This window comes from Centruroides vittatus, unplaced genomic scaffold, assembly GCF_030686945.1.
Source record: "Centruroides vittatus isolate TY-2023 unplaced genomic scaffold, ASM3068694v2 contig_250, whole genome shotgun sequence".
In the NCBI taxonomy this organism is placed as follows: Eukaryota; Metazoa; Arthropoda; class Arachnida; order Scorpiones; family Buthidae; genus Centruroides; species Centruroides vittatus.
In genome coordinates, this window is record NW_027121584.1 from 1032310 (window position 1) to 1045585 (window position 13276).

General features: G+C 31.6%; 1 protein-coding gene across 1 annotated transcript in view; it reads left to right on the forward strand.

Moving 5' to 3' along the window:
• The first annotated feature begins 5788 nt into the window (after nucleotides 1-5788).
• Nucleotides 5789-13276, forward strand: part of Utx (Utx histone demethylase) — a 154512-nt gene continuing 147024 nt past the window's right edge. Inside the window, exon 1 of the mRNA XM_067265876.1 lies at nucleotides 5789-6138. Coding sequence (XP_067121977.1) covers nucleotides 6062-6138 — 77 coding nt within the window. The 5' untranslated portion in view covers nucleotides 5789-6061. The remainder of the gene's footprint in view (nucleotides 6139-13276) is intronic.

Below are 13276 nucleotides of genomic sequence, written 5' to 3' on the forward strand. Positions count from 1 at the left end.
GAAAGAAGTGGAAAGAAATTTTTGTGACAACCGATACATAAATCGTAAATTTAAGGAAAATAAATTTTAGAGCTTTTTTGTACCATTGTACGTCTCATTCATTAAATTTGGTTGTAAATGATGCTGCCAAAGTAACAGTTAATTTTTTAACACTGTACTAGAATTGTACACGTTTTTTCTCCATCCCCTTACAGCTGGGACATACTAAATCGTAATATCACCGGCTTAACATTGAAATCCGTAAGTAATATAAGATGGGAGAGCGGAATAAACGCAGAATAAATATATCAAATATTTTAATGGATTTTTTTAAAACTCCTGTCAACTATACAGAACTATCATAAAAACATGCCAGTAAATTCCTATCGGTTGGGTTAAGTCATAAATGTAGTCTAGGGTGGGCAACCTTTTTTATAACATGGGCCAGAATAAATTTTACGTTTTTTTCCGCGGACCGTAGTAGTTTATTGACGCCTTCTTGTGACTTGTAATTTTTTTAGTCTGCAAATACGAAATAAATAAATAAAAAGTTAATTACTACATTTATTTCTCTTATCGTTTTCGAAAATTACAAAGAATTGGAAAAATAACTATTAATTAGTTATTTTTCCAATTTAATAATCTATTAAAGGTCTCGCGGGCCGGATAGAAACTTTTCGCGAGCCGTAGCTGGCCCGCGGGCCGGGGGTTGCCCGCCGTTGATCTAGTCTGCTCGTGATTAACATAATCGGGCGAGGGCGGCCGAATATCTAGCAGGCAGGCGGCTAACAGCCCACAACCGATTTGGGATATAAAATTAGAAGCTTTATGCGTGTGTCGCTTCTACCAGCTAAACGGGGTGAGGTTGGGGCTCTGTAAAGCGCATGTGACAATGCCTATATAATCTGGCTGATTGGAAACTGACCCGGTTTCGACACTCCTTCCGCCACCGAATTATTCGAATATACAATAGCAATCTTATCGTTTTTTTTCACATGTAGTATAGAAATTTGTAAAAGATACATAATGCAGTTATAATAAAATATTAATTTTAATTAATGCAAAGTACATTAAAATATGAAAATTTATATTTTATAAAATACAAGGGAAGATCATTGGAAGGTGGAATCGGCGCTTCTATCGCTTCCAATGACGGCACGCCACTGCTTTCCAAGCATTTGTATTTCTCAGTTAATGCCAGAATCATGCTGAGAGTCAACTTATGGGTGCAAGGAGGTCTCGTCAATGGTTCACTAGGAACTATACGCTACATTATATATGCACTTAATGCTCGCCCTCCATCTCTTCCTCTGTGTATTTTAGTGGAATTTGATAGCTATTGGGGACCTTTCATCTATGGTAATCTGTTTCCAATAATCCCCATAATACGTTCTTCGAACAATGGTAGTATATTGCGATCTCGTAGACAGTTTCCCCTTACCTTAGCATACTCGATGACTATACATAAATCACAGGGATTAACCTCCAAAAATCAAAATAGATATAGGGAAAAAAGAGACAGTTATAGGTCTTACCTATGTTACATTGAGTCGAGTGAAAAAATAACTGACTCAGTATTTTTAAAGAGTTACAATAAAGATCGCTACGAGTCAATCTGTAAGTCCAAGGCCCGTAGTGATAGACGAATTTCGTGAAACGTTGGCATAGCAATTAATTAATGGCTTATTCTGACCTTATATTTGTACCTTTAAATGATCCAATAGAAATCAAATATATTGTTGAGAACGAATGATTCTTTGTTTCTTTTTTCCTCATAATCTAGAAAATAAAGGTGCGAGCAGCTCGTTCCGACTACACGCTGATGCAGCGTTACTTAACTAGTTAGATATGGAACATACTGTCTTACAAAAAAAAAAAAAAAAAAAAAAACACAAGTATTACGCTCGAATTCAAATGTCATTTTAAGTCGGCAGGAATGTCGCCTTTGTCTTTTCAAGTTTTGATAAAGAAATTGCAGTCATCAAAGTTAATAAACCTGTTTCACGTGTTTTGCTTTCAAAATTATTTACCTGTGGTTGTAAAAAATGTTTTAAAAAACTTGCTCGAATAAAAGTAACATTTCTTTATAAAAAGCTGGAAGTAGGTTTGTGAATTATTAAATTTTTTTTTAAAAATAACGAAAATAGAAATAAAACTAAAGCACTGTAATGTGTTTTTTTTTTAAATATATAGCAGGATAAACAATTTACAGCTTAAACCGAGAAACTTTATTCAACTGCTGAGAAATATATAGAAATTGTATACGTTTATGATGGTCGTAACGCAAGAAATAATGCTTTCCGGAGATAAAGGGTAACTGGCTCCTGTTCGGGCGTTACAGACGTGGAGAAAACGCGGAAAACGCCACGTGACTAGTCCTTCGTGGCGAGGCGCAAACCTATGACCAAACTCGCAGTGTTCAGGGAACGGAACCGCTTGGCTACTGGTGAGCCCGAACCTGTTACTCGTCTCGGTCTAATAAAAGTGATCAGATTATTATAAAGTTCTATTTTTCTCTTTAGCATTTAGTGTTTATATTTGTGACCACATGTCGCTACTTGTTCGTATATTTTCTCAAAACGTTTACTTTCCGCATGTTTTAATAAATATTAAAAATTTCTGGAAGACTTATGAAAATAGAGAGAAATGATAAGCAAGAGTGGAATGTTCACAACATTTCTAAAAAGTTAGTTAAATTTTACTTGCAGTTTCAAATGAGCATTTATGTCACAAACCGAAGGAAAAAGCAAATTGTTAGTCGTGTTAGCCGCGACGTCTCATCTCGTGTCGTCAAAGTCGAAGAGATTTTTCCTGACAACTGGATTGTAATGGCTATTTTTAATTCATTGGCTCACATCATAATTTTTGATTAGAAAGAATATACAGAATAAAAACTAGAAACAATTTGAGAATATTCAAGATGTTCAAGAACACAAATGTTTCTCCGTCAGACAAAAACATACAGTTGCTGACTTCAGTATGACGCAATGCGAATTCTCTAGATAAATTGGTAGTGTAACGAACAATTATTTACTGTGGCATCGTCACAATGCCAGGCTTTAATCTATTTAATTTAAAATATATGCTCTCCGCCTCAAATTAATAGTGTCTTGCCCCTGTACATCATACTTGCCCTGTTAGCAATAGAGTCGTGTCGGTCATCCATTCAGAGGAAAATTTCTGAATTGAAATACGTGCTCGTTCTATTTGAACTATTCAATATGGCTACACTTTTCTAATCTACATATTAAATTAATGTTTTATTGTTTTTCACAGAGATTAGCAAACATATCGGATGTAGAAATAACTTAATAATTTTGAATACCAAATCATATTTTTATCGCAAAAATTGTGATAAAAATATGATTTACTATTCAAAATTATCTGCCTAAAATTGATAAGATCTTTATATAAAATTAAAATATTGTTTTAGAATAATTAATTCGAAAATGCGTAAATTTATTTTGATTTCGATTTGAATAATGGAATCCTACATGTGGAATAGTAATAGCGACAAGAATCAGTTACCGAAAAAATAAGTTAAATGATGTGGAAGTAATTAAATAAGCATATCCACCAATTAGATAAAATGCATTTCATCGAATTTGAATACAGTATATTTTAAATGAAATTAATCGGCGATATTTTTCAGAATAAATCGTACTATATGACCTAGGACGCAAAAACTTAGTGGCGCCACAGCTAGCATCAGTTAAAAAGAAATATTTAGCAATTAATTTAATTAGACGTATTATGTATACATCGGAAGCTTTCGCGTGACGATTTGCGGATTATTTAATGCACAAGACATCTAGTACTATAGTAAAAGAGAAAGGCGCAAAAATTCTTGAACCGGTCCTGGATAGAACAAACCTAAAACCTTAAAAATTCATTTCTGCTTTTGCAGAGAGATTATCCGCATACAATAAAACTGTCTGCAATACAACAGTACTAAAACCACGAATCTCGAATAAGTACTGAAGGAAAAATCGAAATAATATATATATATATATATTTACAATTTATGGTTAAAATGCACCTAGGTAGTCCAAGATGGCGGATGGCGACGGGAAAATTTTTTCTACCCTACATTCTAGACGGCGACGGGGAAATTTATTTTCTACCCTACATTATAGACGGCGACTGAGAATTTTTCTTTCTACTGTACATTTAGACGGCGACGGGGAGATTATTATTACCCTGAGTTCTATAATAAGAATACTAAAAAGTACAAATAAAAAATAGGATAACTTACTTTGTTACTGAGCTTTTCCCTTTTTATCCACGTTTCCCGTCGACTGAACTTGACTCTCCGGTACGTGACGAGGCAGGCTGCTCTTCTTTTCCCATTCGTTTTAACACTTTTCTCTCTTTTTTCACCTTTGTCTTGTGTTTTCTTTTGCTTTTTGTTTTTGTTTTTTTCCTTTCTTGCTGACATTAAGTACGGGAGCAACCGGAAAATAGTCTCCGGTTCTTTTCAACTAGGTATTATTCCGTGACCGGGATGTATTCGACCAGTCTATGCCTGCCTTTTTAGAAATACCCGAGGAAATTTCCGAATTACTCGTCGTGCACTCTAAACCAATATAGTGCCATACGAATGTCAAAAGATTCGCCCGTGACATATTGTCACATTTCCCTTTGAACGTTCCTTCGAAAACCGAACTATTTCGCCAGCATTTTCGGCAACGCATCACGCACGATTTCGGGTCGCCGCGATAACTCAATTTGCATGTTTAGCCACATTTCTGGCAAACTCCCTCGGTGTGTTGGAGGCCCAGTTTTACGGCAAATCTCGGTCCGCCATCAATTCTTTCGTCTAATCCTAGTTCGTAAGACTCTGCTTCGTTTAGGGTAGAAAAAATTTCCCCGTCGCCGTGTAGAATGTAGGGAAAAAGAATTTCCCCATCGCAGTCTAAAATTTTCCCCTCGCCGACTTCGCTACTACTACAGGTAACATTAACCGACGAGCCGCCATCTTGGACTACCTAGGTGCATTTTAACCCAATTGATTAATTTATATTCAAACGTGCTATTATTTACTGTAACATCGTCACAATGCCGGGCTGAAAATTTTCGTCACGATGTCCTCAATTTTAATAGTATCTTTACCCTGTATATCATACCTTTCCTGTTAATAATAGAATCATGCCGGTCTTCTATCTCACTCCGTTCTCGAGATTAAGATCATTGACAACAGTTTAGTCTTATATACTTTTAAATACAATATCTATTTTACGGCCGGATGGCCGAGCGGTCACGGTGGCAGCCTACCGCTCTGAGAAATTTTTTGGGGGTGACCCATCCCTCATTATCCCGCCGCCCCATTGTGGGCCTGGCCGAACCCATAATGTGTTTGCTAAAAGAGGCCCTCGTAGTGCGCACAAGTCGAAAAGAGTTTAAAAAAAGACGTATCTATTTCATATTCAATGATACTATAAAAAAAATTCCAAACTCAAAATAGACTGATTCAAAGTTCATAGTTTTGGGCGTACAAAAATAAGACAAAACTACCATTTCTCTTTATTTTGATTAAAGACAATCTTTTCTATACAGAGACGTATCACACACATGTCACGAGACATCTACATGAAATTACAGTGTTGCCAGTTTCTGGTATTTAAAGGTTACTTATAAGTGATACAAATAAAAACGTAAGTATATTATATGTTAGATATTTTTATTTATAAAAATTTAAAATAACGAAATAAAAATTTATTAAATATTAAATTTTATTACTAAAAAATAAATAAATAAATAAATTTATATATACATATATATATATATGTATATATATATATATATTTATATCGATATATACGCAAGTACAAGTATTTTAAACAGACGATGTCTGTATGCATTGAACACATCAAATTATAGTTTGGTTAGAAAAATTTCCGAGTATTACGAAGCGGAAGTCTGTCGGTTAAGCACAACACAATTGTTAGAGAAAATTGTACAGTGATAACTGAGTCATTCGTCGTCGGATAGAGAAGTTTAGAAATTGAGTTCAAGTGTAAATTGTTCATAAACAAAAGGAAAATTATTTGTTCTTCATCCATTACAGTAATGAATTACAAGGATGATTGCAGACTTAGAAGACAACGCCAACAACACATTAACAACGCAAGAATTGTCGATTCTAGCTGAATTTGATAGGTAAGTCCCGTCGTCATTAGGCTTAACTAACTGTTATGTCGATTCATACGTTCTTATATTCATTTTTCTCATTCGTTAAACATAACTTTGTATTATGTTGTAAGTAATTATCAATGTCAGCAGTGCAACTGATAAGTTACCTTTCAAACTTTCAATGACATTCTATAATTAGGAATACAGTCTGTGTTTCGTCTATATGATCGATTATCATTTCAAAAATTCTCTTACATTTCATTGTTAATTGCTATTACGTTGTTACACGTTTAATATAAAGAGAAATCATTTAAAAAAATTTTAAAACTTCTTGATTAGTAAATGAATGATTTTTCCACTTCATTTGATAAACTACATTGTTTACATATAAAGAAAAATTAAAGGCGTGTTTTTCTCCAAATGATATTTAATTATTAGAATCATATTAATGCTTATGGAAACTGTTTTAATATAGAAAATTTGTAATTGTTATGTATTACTTGATAAGATAAAATGACAATATAATAGATAGCTTATATGAATTTTTCACAAGAGGATAAAGTAATTAGAACTAAGTTTACTCAAGATTATTTATATAAACATTGTCTTGTAGCATATAACTTTTGTATTTGACTTTTATAATGATTCTTTTTTTAATTTTTCCATGTAAGGTATGAAAATGGATGTGCTGTGATGCTGTTTTATTAGATTTCTTTTTATGTAAATCTTTCTGCTTGCAAATTACTTGTTTAATTTAAATACCTTCATTAAAATAATTTAATATATATATTTTTTTAACTTCAGTTCTGTCATAATGAATATACGTTATGCTTGGCTGATAAGTATGCACTCTTTTTATTTAAAAAAACTATCTTGTGTTATAGATGACAAAGATATTCGTACCATAAGATAATGTAAATAAATACCATCTTTATAACGGGTATATATTATAGAATTTAAATTAACAGCTAATACAGCTTTATGGAATTTAAATTATTAATTGAAATTTAATGAGTTCTCTCATCAACACATCAAAGTTAATTTATAAGTAAAATAAATTGCATAATAGTAGGTAAACACAAAAATGTTTAATAATCTTTTGAATTCATGAATTATGGTATACAGTACTAATATGATTAATGCATTATATATGTATTTAAAAGCACATTGATATACAGCAGATTCTTCCATATATGAAGCTATGTGGACAGGAGCAATCCAGATATTAAAAAAATCTGGATAAGGGAGAGTAATAACTTTTAAATAAGACTAACATATATGCCTACTGTATGCATAAAAAATATTTATTTTGACTCTGACACTTATTAATTTTGAAAGTATTCTGTTAAAGTTGTTTGTTTTGTTCACCGATGAGTTGCTACATTCTGCCAATGCCTCGTCATTATCGGCAGTGGTTGATGCATTGTGTGCATCTATGAACTTTGATGCAATTTTAATTAAAAGAAAAAATTAAAAATGTATACACTGCAGTATGGAAAGGTAAGATTCAGAGTAGAGTATAATGTTTTCAAAAATTTTTGATTGCCTTTGATCAGTCTGGATAGGAGAGGGCCGGATGTGGAAGAGTCTACTGTAATCTAATACAAGAAACACTTAATGCTAGCTTCTATGAGAAAATATTATGTTTTGCCTTTAACAAGCTGTTGAAGTTTTATTTAAGTCATTCTTTCCAGAAGTCACCTATTACTTTAATATAAAATTTGAAATTTAAGCTCCATTAATGTGATGATCTGTTTTTTTTATATTAAAGTTTATATAGTATTACACAACAATGATTAATTATACAGTATATTTTGTTTTGGTTTATTGTTATAAATACTTTTTAGGGGATTTATTTCTGTTTATATTTATGCTACTAGTCATATTTTAGTAATTATTATCCTCGTTTTTCCTTTGAGTAAAAATCCAATTAAAAAACCAATCTTTGTTCCTTTTTTACATTATAGTACTTAATTACACTCTAAAACTGGAATATGTCACATAAAAATAAGGACACACACATCTAAAATCAACACAAATTAACTCAAAATAGTACTTTTACTAATGTTTTCATCTGTTTGTAACAGTCGTCTTCAGGTACATTTAAATATTTGATTTTAATTTGTTTATTTAGTTCTACATTATATGTATTGTACTGTACCTGAAGATGCCTGTTACAAACAAATGAAAACATTGGTTGGTAAAAGTATTATTTTGAGTTAACTTGGTATTGGGTTTAGGCGTGTCTTTGTTTTTATTACATTATCTGGAATTATAAAAATGTAATTATTCATTTTTCAGAATTTGATTACAGAAATAAAAGATAATGAGAACATTATCTTCCTTCTTATAGTTTATAAACTTTTGAACATGAAAATAAACTCCAAAGAATTTGTACTATAGATTATGATAAAGAATAAGTGATATCATTACTTGATTTTATTTATAATTATTATCATCTTTAAGTTTTCTGTATTTTTATGCATTATTAACATATTCAATTATTGCTGTTAGAAACAAGTTCAATAGACACTAATTGTCAAATTAAAATTTTTTTTTTAAATTTATAAATAATAAATTATAGGTTTATTATATTAGGAAGATTATCAGATTAGCTGATTAACAATGAATGATTAATCAAGATTGTATAATCATATCATTGTACAATTAATCATTAACTAATCATTGCCAGGAATTTTTAAAATATTTCATAAAATTTTAATGTTTTTTTTTTAGATTTTAGTTTTTATACAACCTTATTTTAGTTTTAACCTTTTATAATAATAGTTTTGCTTAGCAATTGGTTTATTCAGTATATCAGTGTACGTGCAGTGTAATTGCACTGCTATAATAAAGAATAATTAGAATATTTTTATATTCACTTAATAAAGAAAATTGAGGTCTCTTTTGCTTAGAAAGCATCCTATCCATATTTTTTCTAGTGAGCCTGCTTGCTTCCTTTATTTATAAGATGCTAAGAACTGTATAATTGGCTATGTAATAGTTAAAATTGATGCAACCGACATTAAGTACTGTAATAACTATGTTCATTGGCTACATGGGATTCTTAAATTAAAAATGCTTGGATGTTATGTGCACTCTTCTTTTGCTTTAATGACTCTGGCATTTTGCCTCCTATTCTCACAAGACCAATAAAACTAAACTTTTTGTCATAGGTTGCCAACCATTTGGTTTTAAAATGAATTGTCTGGGACCCATTTGAGAGGTTAAACTAAATATCAGATAATTTCATCCAAATAATGGTACCACCCAAAGGCAAAAGGATTATCTCCATAAATATTGAAAATTGTCATGTTTTTTATTATTAATTGATTGATAAATTGATTTTGTGTCACAATTACTTCCATACAATAGTCATTCTTTTGAGTGCACTGTTAACAAAATAGTGTGAAAATAATTTCCAATATAATAACTTTGTAAATGTGAAATGTTGAAGCCTGTTTTAGTGCTCTAGCATTATTAAAATGACATTTCTTGGATTATATATGAGGGTCAGTCAGAAAATAACTGTTAAATGTGATATGGCTCAATCATGTAAGATCAGACAACATTGTGCAATGCACTGAGATGGCCTGTCTATGAAGGACGAACATTCAGCCCAAAATTGGACTCAAACACACCTCTTGCTTACTGCGTGATCCCAGAGTTGTCAGAGTCCCATTTTAAGCCGTTTTTTTTTTTTTTCTATCAAGAATGTGAAAGAACATTCTTGAACATGATGTTTATCACTGGTGAAGAAGAGACTACAAACATCTGATATATTAATAATATTTTTGTCCAAACAAAACAATGGACTTGACAAATGAAGAACATTAATTAGAGTTATTTTGTACTTGGATAGTCCCAGTTCTTTTTCAATCAAAAACTGCAAAAGATTGAGAACGTCCAAAATTCATTTTATTGAGAATAGCAGATCACTGACAATCATCACAAACTTGAGTAGGAATTTTTGAAAAGGGACACACTTTGTTGGCAGATAATGCTTAGATGGGTCATCCAAAATCCATGACTTTCAATAAATCTTCCAAAAGATAGTTGAGCTCATTTGCCATAACAGGTGCATCATACAGGATGAACTCTCTTGTTTAGTGAAAGTTTAATTATGGTTCTGTTCACAATATCATCATGGACCATCTTTACTAAAGAAGAACTATATGCAATGGATTCCTTATCACCTGAATACTAATCAGAACAATATGTTAGGAGACAAGTTTCTCTTTCAAATTGTGGCTGGTGATGAAACTTAGTGCCATCATTTTGAGCCTGAATGTCAACTATCAGAATTGTCAATGGAAACATCCAAAATCTTCTCCTTCAAGAAATCCAAGACCATTCAAAACAGTATGGGAAAGATAATGCTGACTATATTCTTTGATCAAAATGGGTTGCTCCTTATACATTGACTGTCCCTCCTTGGATAAAGGAGAGACAATCAATTTATTGTGGTACCAAGAAACTAAGCTCTCTACAACATGCAATTAAGCTTGTTTTCCAAAGATATCATCTCCATGATAATGCTCTCCCTCATACCACCAATCTAATTAACAGCACATTGACCCAAGTACACTGGGAAATGTTCAACTATCCTGCTTACAGTACTTACCTCTCTCCTTACAACTTTATCATTTTTGAGAAACTGAAGTAAGCTCTTTACAAGGCTGCAATTCACTTCAGACAAATGACAGTTGGAAAATGGTTCTGGAAACAGCTAAAGCAATTTTATAAGAAAAATAATTCTTTTTCCTCATATCAGTGAGATAAATGCCTAAGTGAGACAGACAATTATTTATGGGGTAATTAAAATATTCTTTATTTTGTAATACATTAATGGGCTTTTTTTAAGACTGACCATCAAAATTAATTACAAAATTAAGATATACCATTTTATCAATCCATGCAACTGGGTAATTCTCATATACATCACGCAACTTTTTTTTAACACCAGTTGAAAATTTAATATCAACAGACTAATTTTTTTGATTTCATGCCAAATCTTCATCAAGTCAAATTGCAATTCCAAAATAGAATGTCTAGTTGTCTAATAGAGCATTATTTATACAGGATATTTGAAAAGTAACTTTACACCTATTGACAATGTAATATATTTTATTTTATATGCTGTGTGTACTGTATATGTCACTTCCCAATTACAAAAGATGTTAAAAATGACCTTCATGAGCATTCAAGCATGTCTGTACTCATTTAATCGCAATCAGGCACTTTTTTAATCTTCACTTGTTATGCATCTAATTTATACTGTGATTGCAGCTTTCAGTTCTTTATTGGAATATTGGTTGTCTTTATATGCCTTGACTTTCTTAGCTCCCCAAAGGTAGTCTGGCAGACTCAGATCAGATGATCTGGGAGCCACAAGTCTTTAGAAATTATACAGTCACCAAAGATCTCTAAAAGGAAAGCCATTGATTGTCCAGCAGTATATGCTATGGCGCTATGTTTCTGAAACCATGCATTATTTATTTTGTTCTTGATAAGTTCATTGTTAAGTGGATACAGAGTATCATTATAGTAATGATCATTGGTGTTGCCATCATAAAAGAATATGGGTCCAAAGATCCTCTTTCTTGATATTGCCATCCACATACCAACTTTTTGCCTGTGAAGAGTGGTTTGTTGTAAACAGTGTGGATTATGTGCTGATCATATTCTACTGTTTTGTACATAACTTTTTTGAAATATATTTATTCACTGATAATAAGATTTTAAATAGTGGTACCATGTTTTCATCACCCACTTAATACCACAAAAATTGAGTGACAAAGAAATGGTGACAAAATTCTACTCAGATACTACAACAAATAATGTATACTTCAATACTTTCTTTTAAAACTTATTACTGTATTACATGTTAACTGGAATAGCTAGATTAAACTTTTCTTTTTTAAATTTTACAATAAAAAGAAGAAATACATATTACACTATAATCTGGGTTGTTATAAAATATAGATTCTCTTTAATGCAGTAAAAAAATTACATACATATATATAGTTTGCTTCAATACAGTATTGGACCAGTACATATACATGTATTATATGATTTCATCAAAATTTAAATCATGGAAAACAAAACAAAAATGTATACTAATAAAAATATTTTTTTTCTGCTGTTGATTTTTGCAGTACTGAGTATTCTTGAGTAACAATTTTTGGTTAGCATGTCAGAATAATTAACTCCTCTTATGTGGAAGAAAACTTTAACTTTTTTTAAGTTGGCCAGAGTTTCATCAGATATTGTTAACACGTTGACTGCCATCTACGAGATGACTCGTAGTTACCGTTTCTGCCTAGGACGCCACCTACGAGTTATATCGTAGTTTGTTTCCTTGCCATATTTGTGCAGCTACGATGTAATTCGTAGTATATCAGTGTAAATATGAATAGATAGCTTCAGGGGCAAGAACAAAAAATCAAGTTTGGCTTACATGAACAGAACATTTATTAATTAATGAACAGAAAATATAATCATAAAAAGTTTATTCAAAATCGAAAGCAAAACAATATTTTTATTGTTTGTGATAATTTATAAAACAGAAATATAAATTTAAACGAACAGAAAATATTATAAAATGTTTATTCAAAATCAAAAGCAAAACGATATTTTTATTGTTTGTGATAATTTTTAAAACAATCTTCTACGCAAAGGGCTGGCTTCTCAAGACAGATTGGACAGAAATAACGCGTTTCTCGGCGTTTTTTAGCTTTGGTACAAATTCGACATGGCTTTGTCGGATGTTGTTTTTTCTGAGTAGATGGGATACTCTGTAAATAGTGAAGCTTCTGCAATTTAATTTTTTTTGAAACTGGTTGAATCTCTTCTCCAATCAACGCTTTGACGAATGCTTCTCTAAACTTTTAGTTTAGAGAAGCATTCGTCATAATGAGAAGCATAAGTTTTATTTTAGAGAAAAAGAGAAGCATAAGTTAGCTTATAGAGAAGCATAAGTTTTATTTTAGAAGAAGTTGCTTTTTGAAAGAGTTTGTGCGCATTATGTATATATATTTCTATAATATGTAATGCAACCTTTTTGAGCCATCTAATAGTCTTTCTTAGAGCTGTGTAGTACGATAGCATTTGATCTGATCGTCAATGCCAGACGTTCCATGATTATAATCTCGAATTATATTCG